General features: G+C 63.1%; 2 protein-coding genes across 4 annotated transcripts; one reads left to right on the top strand and one right to left on the bottom strand.

Moving 5' to 3' along the window:
• The first annotated feature begins 2,023 nt into the window (after positions 1 to 2,023).
• On the top strand, positions 2,024 to 5,525 carry PHOX2A (paired like homeobox 2A). The gene is made up of 3 exons (XM_041422444.1): positions 2,024 to 2,261; positions 3,914 to 4,101; positions 5,077 to 5,525. Exons 1-3 carry the CDS (start codon positions 2,054 to 2,056, stop codon positions 5,503 to 5,505), a joined length of 825 nt encoding a protein of 274 aa, XP_041278378.1. The 5' UTR covers positions 2,024 to 2,053; the 3' UTR covers positions 5,506 to 5,525.
• Positions 5,526 to 6,643: 1,118 nt separating this feature from the next.
• Positions 6,644 to 22,317, bottom strand: INPPL1 (inositol polyphosphate phosphatase like 1). 3 transcript variants are annotated; one of them, XM_041422355.1, is made up of 28 exons: positions 22,109 to 22,317; positions 17,920 to 17,983; positions 17,068 to 17,218; positions 16,862 to 16,982; positions 16,648 to 16,785; positions 16,475 to 16,565; positions 16,158 to 16,247; positions 15,718 to 15,816; positions 15,382 to 15,532; positions 15,058 to 15,164; positions 14,705 to 14,807; positions 14,431 to 14,627; positions 13,952 to 14,069; positions 13,333 to 13,429; positions 13,103 to 13,241; positions 12,914 to 13,013; positions 12,743 to 12,831; positions 12,582 to 12,663; positions 12,401 to 12,490; positions 12,176 to 12,289; positions 11,974 to 12,062; positions 11,795 to 11,882; positions 11,555 to 11,710; positions 11,400 to 11,484; positions 10,864 to 11,013; positions 10,069 to 10,792; positions 9,860 to 9,978; positions 6,644 to 9,336 (listed from the first exon to the last, which is right to left on the bottom strand). In XM_041422355.1, exons 1-28 carry the CDS (start codon positions 22,288 to 22,290, stop codon positions 9,246 to 9,248), a joined length of 3,825 nt encoding a protein of 1,274 aa, XP_041278289.1. In that variant the 5' UTR covers positions 22,291 to 22,317; the 3' UTR covers positions 6,644 to 9,245. The 3 variants fall into 3 exon arrangements, with proteins under 3 accessions (XP_041278289.1, XP_041278290.1, XP_041278288.1); XM_041422356.1 differs by having other exon boundaries at positions 17,068 to 17,152; XM_041422354.1 differs by having other exon boundaries at positions 9,860 to 10,792.
• Between the last annotated feature and the right edge of the window lie 42 nt (positions 22,318 to 22,359).

Raw genomic sequence — 22,359 nt, 5'->3', positions numbered from 1 at the left:
GGGGTCCCATCAGGACAGTTCCTTTGGAGCTGTTCTGTCATAAGGGATCCCCTTGGAGAGGGTCCCATCAGCCCACCTGCCCAGCTCTGAAGAGACCCCGATCCACCCAGGCACATGGACACATCTCCAAGCCTACAGGCAGCTCCCAGCACACAATGGGATGGAGTGATGGGGGTCCTTGTCCCCATCTCCGCCACTGTGCTCAGCCCTCCCCGCTGCCAGCGCTTCCCCTTTCGGGAGCAGGGGGCGTCAACTTTACCCCCACCCCCCATTCGGCTGCACCGGGGACAGCGGGGCCACTGCCAGCACCCATCTCCCTTCATCCACCACAGTCCGCAGGGATCACCCACATCCACATCCCGCGGGAGCCGCGGGGATACAGATCAGCTCCCCAGCACTGCCCCCAGCTGCACTCCATCCCACTCCCCTCCATGTTCCACCCCCTCTGCTCTCCCCCTACATCTCCCTCCTCCTCCTCCTCGCCCTCCCGGCTCTGCCCGTCTCTGGGTAGCACCAGCAGCTCCTTGCGTGGCAGATTGCTGCCTAATTAGTTTAGAGGGAAAACTTAATTGAATTAACTTTTCACAGCTCCAGCAGCCCGACAGTGGGGCCTCGCTCCGCGCCAGCCCCACGCCCTGATCGAATTAACTTGTTTAGCAACCTGCCCGCTTCGGCCGCGCAGCTGGGGTGGGCGCGGGGGGGCACCACCGGCACCCACCGGGGCCGGGGGCGCGGGCGGGGGAGCCGAGACAGAGACGGGCAGCCGGGGGAAGCGGGGGCTGTTCCCAGGGAACGGAGTCCAGCACGGAGCAGGACCCTTTGTGGCTGGAGATGTGTGGCAGAACGCAGGACGGGCATGGGGCAGGGCACAGGCCGGGACAGATGGCAGGGCATGGGCCAAGAGACAGGGCGGGAGATGGGGCAAAACGTGGGGCAGGACACAAGACCAGGTACGGGGCAAAACACAGGGCAATACACAGGGCAGGATGCACGGCAGGAAATGGGGAACGACACAGGTTAGGACAGGAGATGGGACAAGAATATAAGGGAGAAGGTGGGACAGGATGCGGGGCTGGATACAGGCCAGGACAGATTCGAACCGAACCCACAGGACCCAGCCAGAGTCCGTTCTTCCCCCAACCCCCGGTCCCCTGGGGGACCCAAAGCCCTTCATTGGGCACAATTAGACTTTTAAATCCTCTTTAGTGAAAGTGTTTGTCTTGAAAATGTCCCAAATCCCGCCAAATCCTCCCGCATCCCCCCTCCCCACATGCCCCTCTGGTGCCGCTGAAAGGGGCGAAAGCCTTTGCCTTGGTCCCTGCAGGGCGGTGGGGGGATGGGGTACTTTGAAATTCATCAGGGCTGAAAACTGGGGAGGGGGATTGCAAAGGCCAGAGCGCCCCAAGGAGAGAGGGGTGGGACTGAGTATCCCTCCAGAGCCGCCTGCTTCCCCATGCACCCAGGGACGGCGGAGGGCACCCAGGGAGAGGGTGTGGTGGCGTTGTTTGCCCTCCTGCACCTGGGATGCTCAGCCCCAGAGGCATGGCATGGCATGGCATGGCATGGCATTGAGACAGGGAGGAAGATGGGGATCAGGATGGAGACGCACACAGGATGGGATAGGGATGGGGACAGGGACAGGACCGAGGGATGGGATGGGATGGCGATGGCGTTGGAGACAGGAATGACACAGAAGGATGGGGACACGGGGGGAAGGTCCAAGCGCTGGTCCCAGAGCAGGCCGGCCGAGTGCTGCTCCGGGGGGTGCCCAGGGGCCCCAGCCCCGAAGTGGCGGCTGCTGAGTCGGTCCGAGGTGGGGGGTGCCTGCGCCCACGAAGGGTTAAGGGGGGCGGGGGGCTGAGGGAGGGGGGTGTCGGCTCCGCCCGCTCCCGCCGTCCCCGGGAGATATTGTCATGCAAAAGCCCCCGGCGAGCGCAGCCTTTGTCCGCGCTCCCCCCGCCGGTATATTAACGGGCCGGGGCGGCGCGGGGGCCCGGCGGGCAGGAGGCGGCGGGGACGGGCGGGCGGCAGCCGGGGCCGCACCGGGCTCGCCATGGACTACTCCTACCTCAACTCCTACGAGTCCTGCGTGGCCGCCATGGAGGCGAGCTACGAGTTCAGCCCCTGCAGCCAGGCGGGCTCCTTCCAGTACAGCCCCATGCGGGGGGGCTTCGGGCCCGCGCCCGCCTGCGCCCCCCTCGCCTCCGCCAGCTGCGCCCTGGGTGCCCTCCGCGACCACCAACCCTCGCCCTACTCGGCAGGTAAGGGAGAGGGACCCCCTGCCCGCCGGGAGCAGCCCCTGGACGGGCATGAGGGAGCGGCCGCGCCGTCGGAGCTGGCCGGGATCGGAACTGGCGGGGGACCGGGGCCACCGGGGCTCGGGTCCGGCGGCTGCCAGTGATGTCAGGGCTCGGTGCCATCGGTTGCCGGAGCCGTCGGTCTCCTGTACCGTCAGTGTTCGATGCCGTCGGTACCCGGTACTGTGGGTTCCCGGAGCCGCCGGTGCCCCGTACTGTCAGAACTCGATGCCGACCGTGCCCATTGCTGCCTGTTCCCGGTAGCGCCGGTGCCCGCTCCCACCAATTCCCGGTACCGTTGTTGTGCAGTACCGTCAGTGCTCGGTGCTGTCGGCGCCGATACCATCGGTTCCCGGTGCCGACAGTGCCCGTTATTGCCCGTTCCCGGTGCCGCTGGTGCCCGGCACTGTCAGGATTCGTAACCATCGGTTCCAGGTACCGCTGGCGACCGAAATCACCGGTTCCCAGTGACCCCAGTGCCCAACACCGTTAGTGCTCGATGCCGCCGGTTCCGGGAACTCTCTGTTCCCGGTGCCGCCAGTGCCCGTTCCTGCACGTTCCCGGTGCTGTCGATTCTCGGTATCGCCTGTGCACGCTGCCACTAGTACCCGGTGCTGCCCGTTCCCGTTTGCCGCCGGTGCTCGGCATTTCATGCTCGATGCCGTCGGTAACAGCTGCTGTCGGTCCTCGGTGCCGTCCGTTCCCCATGACATCGATTCCCGGTGCTATGGATTCCTGGCACTATTGGTGCTAGGTCCCACCGGTTCCCGGTGCTGCCGGTGCTCGAAGCCCAGGCTGGCCCTGCCTGGCTCGGTCCCCACCGCCCCCCGTCCCGGGTCCCCCTGCTCGCCTCCGTCGGTAGGGATGAACCCTCCCAAGCACGGCCGCGGATCCCCGGGGATCCCTGGAGCTGTGGCGGCCCCAGAACGGGGCTGGGGAAGGTCCCCGCCGCTGAAAACCCCCTCCCCGCTCTGCATTCGTTGCCATCGCGGAGGCGCTGCTTGTGGTTGCGCCGACAACGAAGGAGATGCCGGTCGGCACCGCCCGCCCCGTCCGCACCGGCACCGCATTGCCCCGCCAGCCCTGCCCCTGCCCCGAGGCCCCGGTCCCTCCGAACGAACGACGAACAGGGCCGGGGGCGCAGCGGCCGGCAGCGATCCAGCCCTGCCCTCGTCCTTCCCGCCCTGCCCGCGGTGTCCTGCCTGGTTCAGTGTGCCCGGTTCAATCGTGCCCAGTCCATGCCCTGATTCATCCTGCCCGGTCTACCCCTTCTCGGTTCACCCCAGCCCAGTTTGTCCTTCCCTGTTCGTCTACCCTTTGCCGATTCCTCTGCCCAGTGCATCCCCCTGCCCGTTTATGTATTCCCCGTCTATTTCTTCCTATGCCATCCTTGCTCAATCCTTCCCTGCCCTTTCCTTCCCTTCCTGGTTCATCTCTACCCAGTTCATCCTTCCCTATTCATCTATGCCTGGCCAGTGTCCCCTGCCCAGTCCATTCTTTCCCGTGCATCCCTGCCCGATCCATCCCTGCCTGATTCCCCCTGCCCAGGTATCCCCCAGTGTCCACCACAGTCCTCCTACTGTACCGGCTCTATTGACTCCCCGTTTCCCTCCCAGTTCCCTACAAATTCTTCTCGGACCCATCGGGGATCAACGAGAAGCGGAAGCAGCGGCGGATCCGGACAACATTCACCAGCTCCCAGCTGAAGGAGCTGGAGAGGGTCTTTGCCGAGACTCACTACCCCGACATCTACACCCGAGAGGAACTGGCCCTCAAGATCGACCTCACGGAGGCGCGGGTGCAGGTCAGCTCCGGGGAGGGAGGAGGGGGCTGGGGAGCTGGGCTTGGGGGTGAAAGGCTCTAATCCCACCGGAGCAGGGACCCTGACCGTGGGACGCTGCTGCTCTGCTCCCTGCTATGGCAGGGGTGGCAGGAAGGGACTTGGCCTTGGCACTACCGCAGTCGGGGGACACACTGTTGTCACAGCCTTGCTCTGTTGGGAGCTCGGGGGGACAGCCTGACTCCCAGCGGAGTGCGGTCATTGGTTCGTGCCACAGCACCGTCACTGCCATTAATGATTTAGTTCAGTCCCAAACACCTTGAGGTTGGTGAGAGTCCAAGAAGGACAGAGAGTGGCCCTTTGTGGGTGCAGATCCCTTGTGGGTCCCCTGTGTCAGTGCAGATTTCTCCTGGGGGAGTCAGGACAGAGACAGACCCCCCGTGTGGGTGCAGATCCTCCTTCCCGAGTCTGTATCAGTGCAGAACAGTCTTTGTGGGGTCCTTCTGTGTGGGATTCCCCCCGTGTCAGTGAATACCCCCTTTTGTGGCTTCAGACCCCCTCGGTGAGTGCAGACACCCCCTTTGTGAGAACATCTGTCCCCATAGGAATGTAGGGAGCCATAGGAGTGGGGGTCCTGGCCCACTCCCTCCCGGGGGGATGGTGAGTGAAGTGTGGACCCCACTGTTGGCACCATGGGGAGCTGGGGGGTGGGCTCCGGCCACACGGGGTGCCGGTGTGGGCGCAGTGTGACAGTGTCCCCGCCCCATTTCCCTCCCCTGCCAACACCGGAGCACACGCCAGAGCCCGGCATCAGCCTCACAAATCTACATTATTGTGGATACATGGATCCCTCTGGTGATGTGGAAGACATTTCCCCCCAGGGAATGGAGGGTTGTGAAGCCCACCCCGGAGCCCGGGAGGGCTGCCTACACCCACAGGCTCCCCGAAGCCCCAGGGACCGTGGCAAGGGGTGCTCCCACCCGCTCCATCCCCCTCCAGGTGTGGTTCCAGAACCGTCGAGCCAAATTCCGCAAGCAGGAGCGCGCGGCCAATGCCAAGGGTGCCAGCGGCACCGGCAGCACCGGGAAGAAGTCGGAGCCACGCTCCTCCTCAGAAGACGACGAATCCAAGGAATCCAATTGCAGCCCGACTCCAGACAGCACGGCGTCCCTGCCTGCTGCTGCCATCGGCAGCCCCGGCGGCAGCCTGAGCCCCAGCCCTGGCGCGGGGGCACCCCTGGGACCCGGCCATGCCCCCCAGCCCCTCAAGGCACCCCTCTGGGCAGGGGTGGGGGGTGGCAGCGGTGCCCCCAACACGGCCGAGCTGCTGAAGGCCTGGCAGCCCACCGAGGCTGTGCCAGGACCCTTCTCCGGTGTCCTCTCCTCCTTCCATCGGAAACCAAACGGCATCAAGACAAACCTCTTCTGATCGCTGAGTCACCGGATCCGGCTGCCCCCCAACCCCCCTCGACCCCCACCCTGCACCCTCCACCCACCGCCCCCACCACGGACCCAGCCACGATGCTTCAGCAAACGGGGAGAGGGAGCAGGGACCCCCCCTGCCACCTCCCGGACCCGGCGCTGATGGGGCGGACCCGGAGTGGGGGCAGCTCCCACCGACACCCGTGGGTGCTGTGGGACCATGGGGGTGCAAGGCGGGGGACACCCCCCACGCTCAGCCAGCGTGCCCTCGGCAGAGCCTTTGGGTCTGGGGGCTCCCGGTGCACTCCAGGGGTGGGGGCAGATGTGGGGCTCCCCACAGCACTGTGGGTGCTCTCGCCCCAGGAGACGTCCCCCTCAATGGTCTGTGCCGCTGGGCTGGGGGCGAGGAAGCACTTTATGGGGGGCCTCTGGGGTCCACGGGCTGGGAAATGCCGGGGACTCCGGTATGGAGACGCCCCTTGGCGTGGGGAGGAGTTGATGTCACCCAGATCCTGCCTGCTGACATGGACTCCCCCCAGCAGCGCCCAGGCAGGAGGAACACACACGCCCACCCCCAGAGACTGAGGGGAGTAAACGCAGGGCTGGGGTTCAGCACTCGCAGGGCTGGGGTTCAGCACTCGCAGGGCTGGGGTTCGGCACTCGCAGGGCTGGGGTTCGGCACTCGCAGGGCTGGGGTTCAGCACTCGCAGGGCTGGGGTTCAGCACTCGCCTGCATTGCTGCAGGCGTTGCCAGTGGGGACAGGGCAAGAACTGTCGGGAGTGAGGTGGCCCCTGGAGGGGGGTGCTGTGGGATGGAGCCCCTGGCGCAGCCGGTGGGATGTCTGGGAGCAGCCACGGCCCTTGCCAGCAGCAGGCTGGGTGCTCCCACTGAAACGGGCACGGGTCCCCCGCACAACCCCGTGACTCCCACGGGGCTCCTGAAGCGGGGGGCGCTGGTGGGCCCCTGGTGCCCAGCCACCCACTACATCCGTGCTGCTCTGCTGGTGGGTTTCGTGGCATGGTGAGGATGCTGGCAGCCCATCCATCGATCCCTGTTCCCCCTGTATCCCTCCCAGCTCCCCCGAGGTGGGGTCCCCACTTTTCTTTCGTTTTTTTAACCATTCTGTAATTTATTACCCATGTTTGCAAATGCCACTAATCCAAATTAAACTTAATTTATTGACACTGCTGCTGGCCCTCAGCCCTTGTTGCACCCCACCCTCAACAGGGGGTGCAGGGGCGGGGGGCTGCACAGTCCCCACCCCTGGACCCTCTGAAACCCACCAGAACCCCCCAAGTGATGCCACACACCCCCAGCACCTCAGGGATTATTTTGGGTGTCCCCCACACAAAGACCCCGAGCAGCTGTAGGAAGCTGAAGGGGCACCCCCTGGGAAGCCCCCTCAAGTGGGATGAGGAGTGCCCCACACAACCCCCCTGGCCTCTCGGGGCCCTTTGCGGGGAGGGGGGGTGATGAAGAAGGTCTTGTGGGCATTGGGACGGTGAAAGGAGCACGCCAGGCTATTTGGGGAGTGGTCTGAGGTACCCAAGATGGGCAAGAAGGAGACAAGGGACCTGGTCCCCACCTTGCTGGGACCAGTACAGCCAGCTTGGAGGGGTCACAGATTATGCTGGGACCCAGTATTTCCCCCTGGGTTCCCCATCTTGCCCCCCTCCCCAGAACCTTCCCCACCTCGCCATGCTGACAGCTTCACCACACCCATTGCATGAACATGACAAAAATCACTCCAGATTTACCAAACACCTCCAAACACAGGAGCTGGGGGTTTAGTGGGGGGAAGTTCACGCTAAACACCCCAGTAACAGAGGGGGGATGTTGGGATGTTGGGGTATGCCAGGGGCGCCTGGCCCTTCCTTCATCTCAGCCGGAGTGAGGGGTTGAGGGGTCTGGGGGTAGCATCACCCCCATGCTCCCTGAGGACATGGAGAGCCTGGAGGGAGCATCCCAGTGGGGAAAGCACAGTGGGAGGACCCCTATCCTGGGGACTCCCATGCTGGGGACCCTCCTGGAAGGACACTTGGCAAGGCTGGGGGCTGAGCACCCACAGGGAGACCCGGCTGCCAGCCCCGCTGTCCCCAAGGGCAACAGAAACCCCCGTGGGGGGACAGACCCAGCAAGCACCTAATGGGCAAACTGGCTGGGAGTGGGGGAGATGCCCCGGAGGCACTGGTGGTGTGGGGTGGGCTCTGGGGGAAGGCACTGATCTGGCTCTGCTGTGACAGGATTCCCAGGCTGGGGATGGGACAGACCCAGCACGGGGACAGGCACTCCCAGAGTGGGGATGGGGGCCCTGTCATGTGGGAATGGGACCCCCAGGGTGGGGACAGGGACTCCAGGGGTAGGGATGGAATCCCCAGTACGGGAACAACAGGACCCCTGGGGATGGAACCTCTGGGTGGGATGGACCCTCAGGGTGGGGGAGGGACCCCTGGGAATGAGGACTGCACCCCCAAGGTGGGGACAGCAACCCCAGGGTGGGAACAGCAACCACTATAATGGGGATGGGAGCCCCAGGAATGGTGAGAGGGACTCCTGTGGTGGAGACAGGGATACCTGGGGTGGAGATAGAACCCCCAGAGATGGGGACAGGGACCCATGGAGTGAGTACAGGAATCCCCAGGGGTGGGGACAGCACATCCAGAGAAGGGATGGGAATCATCAAAGTTGGGGTAGAACCCCTGGTGTGTAGATATGAGGTCCAGGGTGGGGACAGGATCCTCTGGAGCTGGGACAGGGATCTACAGCAAGGGAACGGGACCACCAGGGATGGTGACAGAAACCCCTTGGGTGGGGATGGGGATTTTCCAGGGTGGGAGTGGGACATCCATCTTGGGGACAGGGACCCTCAGGGGGACAGGTGCCCTGGGGTGGGGACAGGGATGCCCAGGGTGGAGACAGGAACCTTCACAGTGGGGATGGGACATTCAGGGTGGGGACAGAATCCTTAGAGTTTGGGATAGGGACCCTGAGCTGGGCCTAGTGTTGTCTATGGAGGCTGATGGAGCCATCCCATCCCATCCCATCCCAGGCATCATGAAGGCACTTGGGGTGGAGACATGACTTTGCTCAGAGCCTCCTCCTCCTACCTGTGAGGGTCATGGGGGAGCCAGGATCCCAAAGGTTACCCCCAAACACCTCTTCCCCCATCCCCTCTCCCAATAAATAAAAAATAACTTAAATGTGAGGGAACCCTGTAGGGATCCTCATGTGAAATTATCTGACCAGGACCCACCACCCCCCTGTCCCCCCACTCCCACCTCCTACCCCATTACCCTGCATCCAGGGTGGGGGGTGGGCTGTGGAGGTCATGGGGTTCCCACTTGCTGCTGGTGATGGTGGGATGAATGGATGCAGGATGTGCAACTGTGGGATGAAGGATCCTCAGCTGCAGGATGCACAGCTGCAGGATCTGGGATGCACATCCATGGGACCCAAGGTTTGTGGTCACAGGATGCTGGGCTGTGGACACACGGCCACAGGATCTGAGGGATCTGGGATGCATGGCCACAGGATCTGGGATGCTCAGCTGCAGGATGCAGGGCCACAGGGTCCAGGATATGTGGCAGCAGGATACAAAATGCACAGCCACGGGATCCAGGATGTACATCTGTGGGATGCAGGATGCTGGGCCACAGGAAACACTACTGCAAGGTCTGAGACACAGGGCTGCAGGATTTGGGATGCTGGGCCATAGGAAGCACGGGATGCTGGATGTGCGGTGGCAGCTACTTGCGGAGCTGGAGGCTCTCCAGAAGGATGCGCTTGTGGCCAGGCTCCAGCACTCCAGCCTCCTCCAGGTCCTCCTCTGTGATGTCACTGGGAAAGAGGCACAAATATGGGGATCTCTGACGCTGAGGGGCACCCCAGTCTCGGGTGGGGTCCCCACATGGGGATGCTAGAGCCCCCACTCAGGTTGCTGGGCGCACACCCAGACTCCATTCTGTCCCTGCTCTGGGGTTTTGTGACCCTCAGGGGGCAGTGGGGATCCCGAGAGGCAAAGGGCACGTGGGCCGCAGTGGGACACCTTGGGGCAGCTGGGACACCCAGGGGCAGCAGGGATGCTGGAGAGCAATGGCTCCTTGAGGGCAGCACAGAATCTTTGGGGGCCGTGGGGCCCTCCAGGGGCAGTGAGGACTCCCAGGGGAAGTGGAAACCCTCAGCAGGCCGCGGGGAACCCCCAGGGATAGTGGGGACCATCAAGGGCAGCATCCCAACAGACCTCCCCAGAACCCGGGCATCACCGTGAGCCTCTGGGGAAGACATGGACTCACTGGGGCTGGCCAGGCTGGTGGTGGGAGTGGGTGGGGGTCTCTCCCCACCATTCTGGGGGGCTGCTCACCTGAGGAACTCCAGGTCATCCCAGCCGTTGCGCACCAGCCCCTCCTCGTACCGCTCCAGCCCTAGCGCCCGCAGCCACTCGCCCACACCGGGCACGGTGCCCACGCCACGGCCCAGCGCCTGCACCCCAACAGCCTCAGCACCACTGAGCACCCCAAAGGAAGCCCCAGCTGAGGTGCTGAGGATCCCCACCCACCCTGTATCACCCACCTCCTCAGCCAGGTCCTCCTGGATGCTCTCCTGGATGGAGTGGGGAGGGAAGGCAAGGGGGCGGCCATAGTCAGGGTGCAGACAGCGGGGAGGCAATGCCCCCTTGGCCAGCAGTGGTGGTGGGGGGACCACCCTCTCCTTCCCACCCCCGTAGTCCACCTCACTCAGTGTCTTGGCCATCTGCAGCACCGAGCAGGAGCGGTCATCCATCAGCCCTGCCGGCAGGCCCCCAGGAGTGGGCAGTCCCCCAGCTGCAGGTAGGCCCCCAGTAACAGGCATCCCACCAGCCCCCTCCATCCCAAATCCAGCCCTGGCGGCTGGGGGTGGCCGGGGCTGCAGCTTGGGCAGGGGAGCCTCTCCAAAGGCAGCAGAGTGGGACTTGGGGTCCTCACACCCGCTGGATACCAGCAGCTCCTTGGGGGTGCCCAAGAAGGTGTTTGGGGGCAGCTCCAGCTCCCGCGGCAGTGGCGGTGGGGGAAAATCCGGCGGTGGCAGGTTCAGGGTGCCGAGGTCCTCTTCCTCATCACTCTCGCCACCGCAGCATGCCGAGGGGCACTGGCAGCGCTCCGGCACTGCCAGCTGCACCTTGCCCTTGGGGAGCTTGCCGGGGTCCCCTGGCACCAGCAGCTGGTGGGGGACCCCCTCCAGCACATAGTATGCTGGGTTGTTGAAGCTGTTCTTCAGGGGACCTCCTGAGAGCTCTGGCATTGCCTCCGCCTTGGACCTATGGGGACAGGGTTGAGCGTGGCACCCCCAGAGCAATCCCCCTCCCTAGCCCTGCCCATACTCCCTCACCGGCTTGGGGTGGCCTCATCCCTGGGGGTGCTGCGGTGTGGGGCGGGGGGACGCGGTGCTGCTGTGGTGCTGCTCTTCTCAGGCTCCTCCGGGAGCTTCGCCAGGATGGTGGTGGGGGGCTCAGCACTGGTGGGCTTCCGCCCCGCAGACCTGGCAACAGGAGGTGTTGGGTGTCCCATGGGGCTTGAACACCCACAACAACGTTCAGACCCCCAGGACAGGGCTCAGATAAGCCAGGACAAGGTTCAGACCCAGTGGGATGCGTCTCAGCAGCCCAGATCAGGGCTCCGGGATGGGGCTCTGCCCTCTAGGATGAGGTTCAGCCACCAAAACACAGACACAGCTGCATTCGGAGGCTCAGAGCCCCATCCCTGCCCTGTGTGGCACAAAACTGGCATCAGGACTGTCCCCAGTCATATTCCACACACCAACCCAGAGGGATACTCTAAGCAATACCTGTGCTCAGGTGAATCCCTCAGGCCTCCCAACCCCCAGGAACCGGTGCCCCCCACCCTGCCAAGCCCTGTCCCCCATACTTGGCATTGTCCTGGGTGGCCCTGGCACCTAGCAGCACCTTCCCTTTGCTGGCTGTCGTCTCATCCTTATCGATGCTGATCCACTCTGCCAGGGAACAGGGGCTCAGTGGTGGAGTCCTCTCCCCACTGTCCCCCCTTGGGTGAGGGGTCCTCACCATAGAGCCTCTCGCGGGTGCCCAGGCGCTCCGTGGGCACCCAGACCTTCATGGAGCCACGGATATTGCCGGTCTCCTCACCGCGGTGGGAGAGGTAGGTGAGGAACTGCTGTGCTGTGCTGCCAATCATCGACTTCAGCGCAATAACACACTCCCCTGGGGGTGACACCAGCGGGAGAGGTTGGGGGTCTGCACCCCACGGACCCCCCAGTCTGACATGGTGCTGGAGTGGACACTCACCGTAGGACTCGTAACCGTCAAGGGATTTGACGGTGAGCAGGAGGTGCTGGTCCTGCAGGTACTCAATCTCAGAGAGGATGGGCTTCAGCTGTGGCCGAGGGAATGGGGAGACTGAGCGGGGGTCTCCCTGTTTGCAGCTTCCCCCTGCACCCACCCTGTGAGCCCCAGCCCCTCCTCACCGTGGGCAGCTGCCGGGATGACCACTGCACCTTGAGGAAGTTGATGTTGTCACTGCTCTGGCTGTCGTTCTCGAAGCTCTTCTTGAACTCTGTGGTGGTAGCAGGATATGGCATCAGTCCTTTAGCCTTCCAGAATGCCATGAGCTTCCAGGGATCCCTCTGAAGCCCTCTGGGACCCCCCCACAGCCATTCCAGTCCTCACCTTCTAGGCAGGTAGAATAGAACTCAATGAAAAACTTGGTGCGACTGGAAGTCTTCACGATGGCTTCTATGCTCTCAAACTCGATGTATGCCTGCTCTGAGGACTTGGAGAGCCCTCCATGGAGAGGCAAGGCATTGGAATCCCCCTGGGACCTCTCCATTTAGAAGGAGAGGTTGGACCACGGAGGGGCAGGGGACAGCAAGGTATCCCCTTGGGCATAAGCACCTTTTTTGGAAACGAACTGGGATGTCACTCCGACTTCAAAGGAGCCGAAGACGGGTGAGTGGTCACTGGTGACAATGTCATCTGTGCACCCTGCAGCCAGTGGGAATGGGGAAGTTAGGATGGGAGGGAGGACTGTCCCCAGAACAGGGACAAGAATGCTGGGGGTGGTTATACTGCTCACCATAAGCGTTGCAATTGACATGAGTCTCGGGGTAGGACTTCCAGAGGATGCGGTCACACCAGGACGGCACGTTGGTACGCACCTGGCAGGAGTGGGGAGTATGTTGGGATTCAGATTGGGGTGTCCTCCACTCCCCCAACTCCTCCTACCCCAGCACCTACCCCTGTGGGCTTCTGCTTGTGCCAAACATAGGTGTCCCGGGAGCCCCGCTCGTAGCGGTAGGTTGGGGGGAAGGTGATCTCCTCCTCACCTGCAGGGACAGCAGTGGGTCAGGACAGTCCCAACAGCAGGGGCTGCAGCACCAGAGCCTCCTGGAGCCCCCCAGTCCTCACCGAAGCGCAGGAACACCTTGTGCTTCTCCTTCTCCAGATTGAGCTGATCCACCTTCAGCAGCGGCTCCAGCTCCTTGCGGCTGATGTAGTTGAGGATCTCCTGTGGGGACAAAGGTGCTGGCACTGGGCTGAAGGGGGACCCTGACACTCCCACCTGCCTTCCCACCCCCACCTACCCCTTCCCCTGACCTGGATGTCCATGTCTAGGCGGTAATTGAGGTCCCCGAACCAGAACAGGTGGGTGAAGCGAAGAGAGATGTCAAAGGAGCTCAGCTGCTTGTCCCCCAGTGAGAGCAGACGCAGGATGTCCAGATAGTTCTGGTTCCTCCTGAAGCAGGGGACACAGGGACAGGGTGTCACAGACATGAGGACAAGGGCAGCAGCCCTTTCCTGGCCCAGCCCAAGGTGGGGGTGCTCACCGTGCTGTCTTCTCATTGCCAGAGGTGAGGTGGCAGTTGACAAAGCCAAAGGAAGTGCCATTAAACATGAAGGAGACACCCACAGCACCCTTGTTCCCTGTGAGGAAATGGGGACATGGGATGGGATCAGGCAACCCCTGAGTCTACCTCAGGAAAAGACACCCAGCTGACCCCAGGTCACAGTGATGGGGCACAGTCCCCACCTGGCCAGCCAGCACAGGCACGTACAGCCTGGCACAGCTGAGAGGCCTCCCCATGAAACACACCCCCCCGGAGCCCCCCTCGTGCAAAGCACACTTATCCACACCTCTGCATGCAACGCAAATGTTCCCAGAATCTTCCCTGTGCACTGCACACAAAGCCCTCCTCGTGGAACACCCGTGCTCTGGGACCTCTCCTTGCGCATCAACGAGACCCCTCCACGTGCAACACGCACACTGGGACCCCTCCCCATGCAATGCCCACATACCAGGACTCCTCATCATGCAAGGTATCCATGCTGAGACTCCTCCTCATGCAACACATGCAAGAACAGAACCCCCCCACAGTGCAGACACCCCAGGACTCCCCCCAGTGCAGTGCACACCCCACGTCCCTCTGTGCCCTGCTTTGGCCCTACCCAGGGTGTTGGCGATCCCTGTCTTGACGCTGGAGGTGCTGACATGGCTGATGCGGTTCTCGTGCTCTGGCTTCACCAGCACCACCACCTTGATGTTCCACAGGGACTGCATGGCCACCTGTGGGTGCCAGCACCCTCAGCCCCCTTGCCAGCATGCGCTGGGGCCCCCTGGGGCCATGGGGGCCCCTCTGGTGTGTCCACAGGGAATGCTCATTACTCAGCCTCTCCCAAGGGCTGTTCCCCATGGAATCCCACCACCATCAGTCAGTATCCAGCACCAGGAGACCGCCCCAAAATACCTTGTGTCAGCAGACCTGGAGCACCCACAGCCACCCAGCACCATGAGAGCACCTCAGAACAGCCAGTGTCACAGAGCCAGAGCACAGCCACCCCTGGGACACTGAGCATCACACACCTCCACCACCCACCAGTGCCTGCACCTCACACCCCCAGGGTCCCCTGGACCCCCTGGTTCTTACCGGGCGGTACTCAACCTCTGTGAAGTCCTTAAGAACAGTGCGCAGAAAGTCCACCCACTCCTTGTCTCCCAGAGAATTCTCCTGGGTGCCGAAGACGTAGATGTCATGCGGTATGGCCATTGTCACCTCATCCAGGGTCTTGCCCAACCCCTTGGAGGTGATCCATGAAGTGATGTTCTTGGGGGGGGGAACGCTGCCTGCAGGGGGGACAGCACAGTTAGGGGGACCCCAGGGCCTTGACACCCCACCGAGGGCTGCCCCTGGCCTTGCTCACCCATGTTCCAGGTGCCAATGAAGACAGAGATCATGTCAGGCTCATCCTGGTGAGAATGCTTGTTCTTCATCAGCTGCAGAAGCTGACAGAAGGCCTCACGCTTCTGCAGAAGGGGGCAGTGAGGGGAGGGCAGAGGTGCTCCCTACAACCCTCTCCCGCCCCCGCTTTATCTCAGCCAAAGCTGGCACCTTTTGGGCACGGGGACCACCCCAGGGACATCACCCAGCCATCAGGCACCAGTACCCAGCACCTGTCCCTGAGCCCTACCAGGGCCCAGGGGTTAAATCCTGCCCCACCCCCTCCCTACAAGGGACCCCTTGTCCCCTGCCCGCCTCCAGCTGAGCATTACCCACCCGAGCACTGACAAAAACAAAGTCTTTCCGTTGCGTTTTATCCTTTTCCTTCTCAAAAACGATGCCCAGTTTGTTCTGCACCCGCTGTGACTTGATCAGCTGTCGGACTGAGGAGGAGTGGCAAGAGCTGGGACGGTGCTGGGTGCTAGCTGGGTGCTGGAACGCCCCCCAGTCCATGCTTTGGGGGACCCCCCAAGATGGGGACACCCCCAGCATGAGGAAATCCCCCAGCTTCCAGCTCACCACTGAGCCTCACAGGGATGCTCCCCTGCACAAAGGCAGTCCCACGGGTGCTGGGGCCCCCCCAGACACCTCCCCACTCACTCTTGTCATGGGTGAAGGTGTTCCAGTCCTCCTGGGAGTCCTTCTGCTTCTTCAGCACCACTAGTTTACCCCCCTCCACATCCACGCTCAGCGTGTACTTCTGTGACTTCCCAATCTTGGTCAGATCCCCCAGGGTGATATCCAGCTTCACCTGCCAGGGGACACTGGGATGAGGAAGGACACAGGGGACACCCCAGCACCCCGTCTGGCATCTGGCCTCCCCCAGAGACATGTAGGGGTCTGTGTCCTCAGTGTCACACTGGAGGTACTCAGTTGATGCTGAAATCCCCTCAAAACTCCAAAACTGGGCAGGGCAGGGGGTAGGGTAGGGCTCACCTCAAAGGTCTGCACTGGGATGCTCTTGGCCTTGCGGGAGAGGGGTTGAGGGGGGGTGGCGGGGGTGGCTGAGCTCATCTCCTGCAGGGCCTTCAGTGCCTGCAGGAGCCCCAGCAGAGTCAGGAGGGAGACCACCAGTCCTCCAGTTCCACCAACCCATCCAGTCCCACCAATCTTCCAAGCCCCACCAGCCCTCACAGTCCACAAGGCCCCACCAGCCCCCTGAGCCCTACCAGCACCAGCTCCACTGGCCCTCCCCAGTCCCACTGGTGCCTCAATCCCACAAGCCCATCCCCAGTCCCCCAGCTCCACCAGCTCAGCAATCTCTGCCAGTTGCCCCAGTCCCACCAGTGCCCTCAGCCCCACAGTCTCTCTGGTTCATCCAGATCCCCCCCAGAACACCCCCACCAGGCCATCCACCCCTGCATCTTCAGCCTTACCTTCTTCTCGATGGAGGACAGGAAATCTTTCAGCACAGAGAGTTTCAGCACCAGGTTCTCCAGCTCCTGCTCTCCACTCTGCCCTGCTGTCTGGAACCCCCAGCAGGACACCCCAGCACTGGGATGTGAACCCCAGACCCACACCAGAGCCTCCCCCCACCCCAAGTGGCAGAGCCCACTGGCAATCTTGGATGGGGTAGGATGGTAGGTGCTTCTCCACAGTTTTTCCCACCACCTATGGATGGCACCATGGTTGGGTCTGTGGGTGCAGTCCATGGCGGGGGGCTGCCACTGCTGTGTCCCCACATTCCCTTTACCTGTTGCAGGATCTTGGAGACCATGGGGGAGCTCTGCTGGTCAAACACCTTGGAGAGGATCTCCAGCCCTGCCAGCACCCTGTCCACCTCACTGGAGAGGCAAGAGGAGCCAGCTCACTGGGTGGCACATATGTCCTTCCATCTGTTCATCTGTCCCAGTGTCCGGCATTCACCTGTGCAGCCGTTTGCAGGAGGTGACGAGAGTCTTGTTGAGGTGTGGGAGGCTGTTGGCCCCTCCCTTCACTGCCTCCAGATCCAGGGTGTAGCTGCCCTTCAGGTACTCATGAGAGATGCTGCTGAGCCCATTGGTGCTACAGAGAGAGCACCCAGGGGGTGAGAGCCAACAGGGAGGAGCAGGGGACAGACAGGAGACAGGCAGACCCTCACCTTTCCACTGGCCTCTCCAACACAGATGGTCCCAGGCCAGTGGGGCTGAGCCCCACTGAGGTGCCAGAGAAACTGGTGGAGCCGGAGCGTGGTGGCAATGGCGGCTTCTCATCTTCTCCATCTGCAATGGGGCAATGAGGGGGCCAGTTACTACCACCCCAGGAGTCTCAGGACCCTATTCACCCACCCACGTCACCCTGCCATACCCGAGTAGTCCCTGTCCTCCACGGTCTCCTTCTCTTTCTCCCTCTCAACAGGGAAGAGCAGGGTGCAGACCAGTCCCTGGTTGGGCTGCAGGTACAGGGCAATCAGCTCGCTGAGCGTCTTGAAGCGCCGCACCTGCACCCCCTGTGACGTCTGCGGGGACATTGGGACACCGGGACCATCAGCACCTGCAGCCAGCATCACCGGACCCCCCCAGGCGGAGACAACACCAAGCAGGGAACCCACCATCCAGGGATGCCACCATGCAGAGATGTCCCAAAACAGGAATCTCCCCAGGCAGGGATACACCATGCAAGGACCCCCAGGCAGGGGGTGATGCAAGGATCCCCTCGTGCAGAGCTGTCACCATGCAGGGATGTTCCCATGAGGGGACCCCCATGCAGGGACCCCCTCATGCAGAGACTCCCATGGAGGGATCCTCTCATGCAGAGACGCCACAGCGCAGGAACCCCTCCATGCAGGGACCCCCATGCAGGATGAGGCGCTGACCCCACAGTCCCACGAGGGGACCAGGGCCCGTTGCAACAGGGCTGGTAGGCGGGCTGACAGGGTGCAGGCAGCAGCCATCCCTCAGCCTCCTCCCTCCCAGGGGCAGCTTTTCCTGCCTGCCAGGCCAGCACAAAGAGGGTTCTGTTGCTCTAAAAATACCCAGTGCCACAGCCAGCCAAGACAGGCAGAGCCAAGCCATCCGGCACAGCCGGGCACGCACGTGGCACGGGGCCAGGGCTGAGCCCGGCACAGGCACCCAGCGCAGCCAGAGAGACAGGTGAACTCACAGCACGAGACGCCCCACCGCCCACGAGCCAGAGGTGCCCCATGCCCGCGCTGCCCACCTGCACGGCCAGGAAATCCTCCTCGTCCGGCAGGATGCGGTAGGTGTGGACGTGTTTCTGGAACCTGTGGCAGCAGGGAGGGCATCAGGGTGCTGGGGGTTGGGTGGTGTCCCTCCACCTGCCTGCACGGCCCCTGCCAGCCCCGAAGGGATGCCCAGCACTCTTCCAGTCAGACCCCTACTTCACCAGTACCGACAGTGAGGAGCTCCAGTACCACTATTCCTCATGGAATGCAATGAGCTGACAGGGAACCCATGGAAAGCCCATGGGAAAATGCTTGCAGGATGGGTGCTGGGAGTCCGAGAGTGACTCCCCTGCTTGCTCCGACCCCACAGCTGACACCACTATGTCCTTGGCAGTGCTGCTGCCCCTGCTGCACCGCCTGTCTGTGCCAGAGGCACTGTCTCCAGCCCACAGCACAGGCTGGAGCTGGCAGGAGCAGGCAGGAGCTGGCAGCCAGGACACCAGGAAACAATTTATTTTCCTGTGGAAGCTGACAGGAACCAAGGACATGATCCCAGGGCAGAGGGTGATGGGCAGTGCTAAGAGATGGGGTGAAAACATCAGTGAGTGTAAGGAGCAGGATTGGAAGCCCTCCCCATTTCAGGGACTCCAGGAGACAGGGAGCCTCAGCACTGCCAGACCTCCCCACTCCAGGGCTGTCAGCAGGGATCGTGACTCCTTGGCTGGCCTCTGGTCACAGAGGTCACCATGAGCATTGAGGCTGCGTCACCACACAAGGGCCACTCAGCTGCTGTGTCCCCTGCCCCAGTGGCAGCTCAACACAGGGCTGGAGGACTGGGACAAGGCATCCATCCCCCCTATGCTGTGCCCCTGGACAGGGTGCTGTGCCCCCCATGTCCTATCACCCACTGTCAGGTCTCCTGGTGTCACCCTACAGTTCTGGTTACCCTGCCACCACCCCACAACACCAGGTGCCCTGGTGCCACCACATTCCCTGCAGTACCAGGTCCCCATTTCTCCCGCCTCCTCTGGAGGTACGACCTACCCCAGCATTGTTGGGGTCCTCCCAGGTGCCCCGATGCCCAGTCAGGGGTCATTGTGAGGGTGGGGCCACGGAGAAATCTCCAAGTGGCAGGGGGGGCTGAATGAGAATCCACTATGGGGGGGCTGTACAGAAAACCCTGCCTAGGGTGGGTGAAGGGATCAGGGGTTCCCAGACTCAAAGAAGTCTGTGGGAGAATCCCAGCTGGTAGGATGGGGGGGCACAAAGAGACACCCCCAAACGAGGGTAGCATAAGGGGTCTCTGTGGGAAGTCCTAACACACAATTGGGGTCTCCATAGCAGGAACACTAGTGGAGATGTGATGTGGGTGCAAGAGGAACCCCAGCACAGCACCAGTATGTAGAACTCCAGATTGGAGGGACAAGGAGCAGGACCCTTAGGAGGAACCTCAGCTGTGGGGGACATCAAGGGGTTCTCTACGGATGACTGGCAGGGGGCTGGAGGGACACCCAGCACAGGGGGTGGTACTGCGGAGGGGGATTGCAGGGCCCCCTGGCTGCCCAGTCCCGCACCGCTGTCGGCTGCTATTTTGGTGAGCAAAGACGGGGAGGGGGGGCCAGAGAGCACCGGGCTTGGGTACAAAGAGCCTTTATGCGGGAGCTACGGGACTCCCCGGTCGCTCTGACGCACAGCACCCTGCCACAACCCTGTCAGCACAGAGGGCACCCCATATCCCCACTGCTCTGTGGCACACAGAGGGGCACCTACCACCCGACTTCACCAAGAGCAGGGTGTGGGCACCCTGGCAAGGGGGATACCGTGTGCCCACTGGCACCATCCTGGCACTGGTGTCCCCCATGAACTGGCGGTGAGCCAGGATGGAAGCTCCAAGCCCCCATGCTCCTGTGGGACACCACACCAGGACTGTCCCCACTAGCACTGCTCACCAGCCAGTGATGTCAGCACGCCCTGGGGTACCACTGCTGTATGCTACCACTGTGAGTTCCAGTGATGCCCCAACATGCAACAGTGAGGCCACAAGTGTGACACCCTGGTGTGCCATGGTGAGACACCCCAGTGTGCCACGGCGAGGGCACAGTGAGATGTCCTGGTGTGCCACATCCAGCCTGGTGAGTCCATGGCACACCAGTGGGAGGGTTAAAGGAAGCCGATGCTGCCGGGATCCCGCTGCAGTTCCCTTTCCTCCTCCTGATTCTGCAGCTATATTTAGGACCCCAGCAATAGCTGGGGCCAATGGCTCCACAGCCCTGCCCACCCACTCACAGGCAATGGGGGTGCCTGGTGAGATCACAGCACCAGGGACTCCCAATAGCTCTTGTTGGAGTGCAGCCTCCCAACCTGGCATCCCCATGACGGGCTTTGCCATGCTGCGTGGTCCAATCCCACAGGCCAGCTACGTGGCACCCATGGCCTCCTCACCAAGCAGTAAGAGACATCAATGACAGGCACACCTTATCCAGGCACCCGTACCACAATGCTGTCTGTAGCCCCGTCACCCACACTGGTGCCACAATGCCCTCCAGCCATATGGCACCATTAGGTGCTGGAATTGCATGATCTCCCAGTGCTGTGCCTGGTGCTGCTGGCTGGCCCAGCTCTGTGGTGGGGAGCCAGTGCCCAGAGCCACACTGTGCCCACATGGCTGGGAAACTGCATTTGCCACCGTCCACGGGGAAGGACAACCATGCCACCATGAAGGCTGCATGCCTGGCAACTGCACGTGGCGCCAGCACAGAGCAACCCCAGGCCAGGGCAGGCCAGCTCACAGTGCACTCCCAATTCTCCCACAGGCTCTCAGGGCACAGAAAAGCTTTGAGTTCAAGTGCCCTCACCGCCACTCCACAACCACATCAAGGTCCAGGTGCTGGCACAGGTAGCCAGCCTCGAGCAGAGCTGGTGGCATGCCCCAGGAGCATCCCAGCACAACGAGGTGCCAGAAGCTCCAGGTATGGAGGGGTACTGGGGTACCCCACTGGGCAAAGGCACTTCAGGACCCCCAGGGCTGTCAGCACTCACCTGTGATCTGGCACAAGCTGGGAGCCATGGAGTTCCATGGCACAACTCAAGGGCACAGAGCTGTCCCCCCTTCCCAGGTTGGGGACCCCCAGACATGAGGGCAGGAGCTGGAGACCCCCAGTGCCATGGGTAGGCTCAGGGACCCTGAGAGTGTGTGGTAGGTGCCAGGCCCTCCATCTCACAGACCCCCAGGGTAGCGGGGGGGTGGGGGGGTGACACAGCCCTCCTTGAGCCAGCCCAATATGCCCCCACTGCCCCTCCAGAGTCTGTTGGTGTCTGGTCTCCTGGGACACCCCGATCACAGCAGGTGCCATTCCCCTGGTGCCCTGTGTCCCAGAAGTGCCAGTGTCCCTCTGAAACCCCAGGTCTCCCCGTGTCTGTGCCCGCAGCACCCACTGACCAGAGCTGTCCCAGCCTCCCTGTGCCCAAATTCCTAGCAGCCCCCACAGTACTGGCGACCCCCGTGCTCACTGTATCACTGTATCCCTCAGGTGGCTTTCCCTCTCTGTCTGTTGCCCTCTTGGTGTTCCCCTCCACCCCCACCAACGCTCCCCGAGTGCTCCCCTGGATCCCTTCCAGCGATCCCCACTGCTTCCCCTGCCAGTGCTTCCTTGGCGCCCCCCGTCCCGCCCTCGGTGCCTCTCCCACTGTTCTTCCCGGTCCTCTGCCAGTACTTCCTTGGACACCGGCCCTGTGTTCCACAGTGCTCCCCTGAATCCCTGCAGTGACCCCACCATGACGCCTCAGTGCTCTCCCTGGTACCTCGCTGGCGCTCCCCCAAATCCTCCCCTCTGCTCGCCCAGGACCCATCCCCGGTTGCCCTCCCGGCCCCCTGCTCTCCTCGGACCATCCCCGAGGCCCCTCTGGTGCCGCCCTGAACACTCCACTCCTACGTCCGAATCTCCCCCGGTACCCCCTCCCCGTTTCTCCCGGGATCCCCCCACCGCTCCGGCGGTACCTCGCCGGTGGCCCCCTCAAGCTCCCCCCTGCAGCTCTCCCATGGTCCCCCCCGGTCCTCCCCCCGACACCCTGCCCGTGCCTCCGCAGCTCCCCCGGCCCCGCGCCGGTCCCCTCCCGGTGCACCCCCGCCAGCCACCCCCGATGGCCGCTCCCAGATCTCCCCTCATGGTCCGCCGGTTCCGCGTGGGTGTCCCCCCGGCACCCCCCCGCCTGTACCCCACTCACAGCAGGCAGAGCGCGTAGGCCCCCGCCACGCTTTCGCTGTCCCGCACCAGGAAGCTGCCGTCCCGCCCGGCCCGCGCCAGCTGCTCCTCGGCCGCCGCCCGGCTCAGGTCCCGGTGGTACCAGGGGGGCACCGGCACTGGGGCCGCTCCTCCCGCGCCCCCCGCGCCCCCCGCACCCGCCATGCTCCGCCGCCGGGGCCGCGCCGCGGGGCCGCGCTCTGAGGGGGAGGGGGAGCCGAGGGGCGGGCACCG

The sequence above is a fragment of the Onychostruthus taczanowskii genome, unplaced genomic scaffold, assembly GCF_017590055.1.
Source record: "Onychostruthus taczanowskii isolate IOZ18803 unplaced genomic scaffold, ASM1759005v1 scaffold73, whole genome shotgun sequence".
Classification (NCBI taxonomy): domain Eukaryota; kingdom Metazoa; phylum Chordata; class Aves; order Passeriformes; family Passeridae; genus Onychostruthus; species Onychostruthus taczanowskii.
The sequence above is the reverse complement of the archived record's forward strand: the minus strand, read 5'-3'. Positions and strand labels throughout refer to the sequence as shown.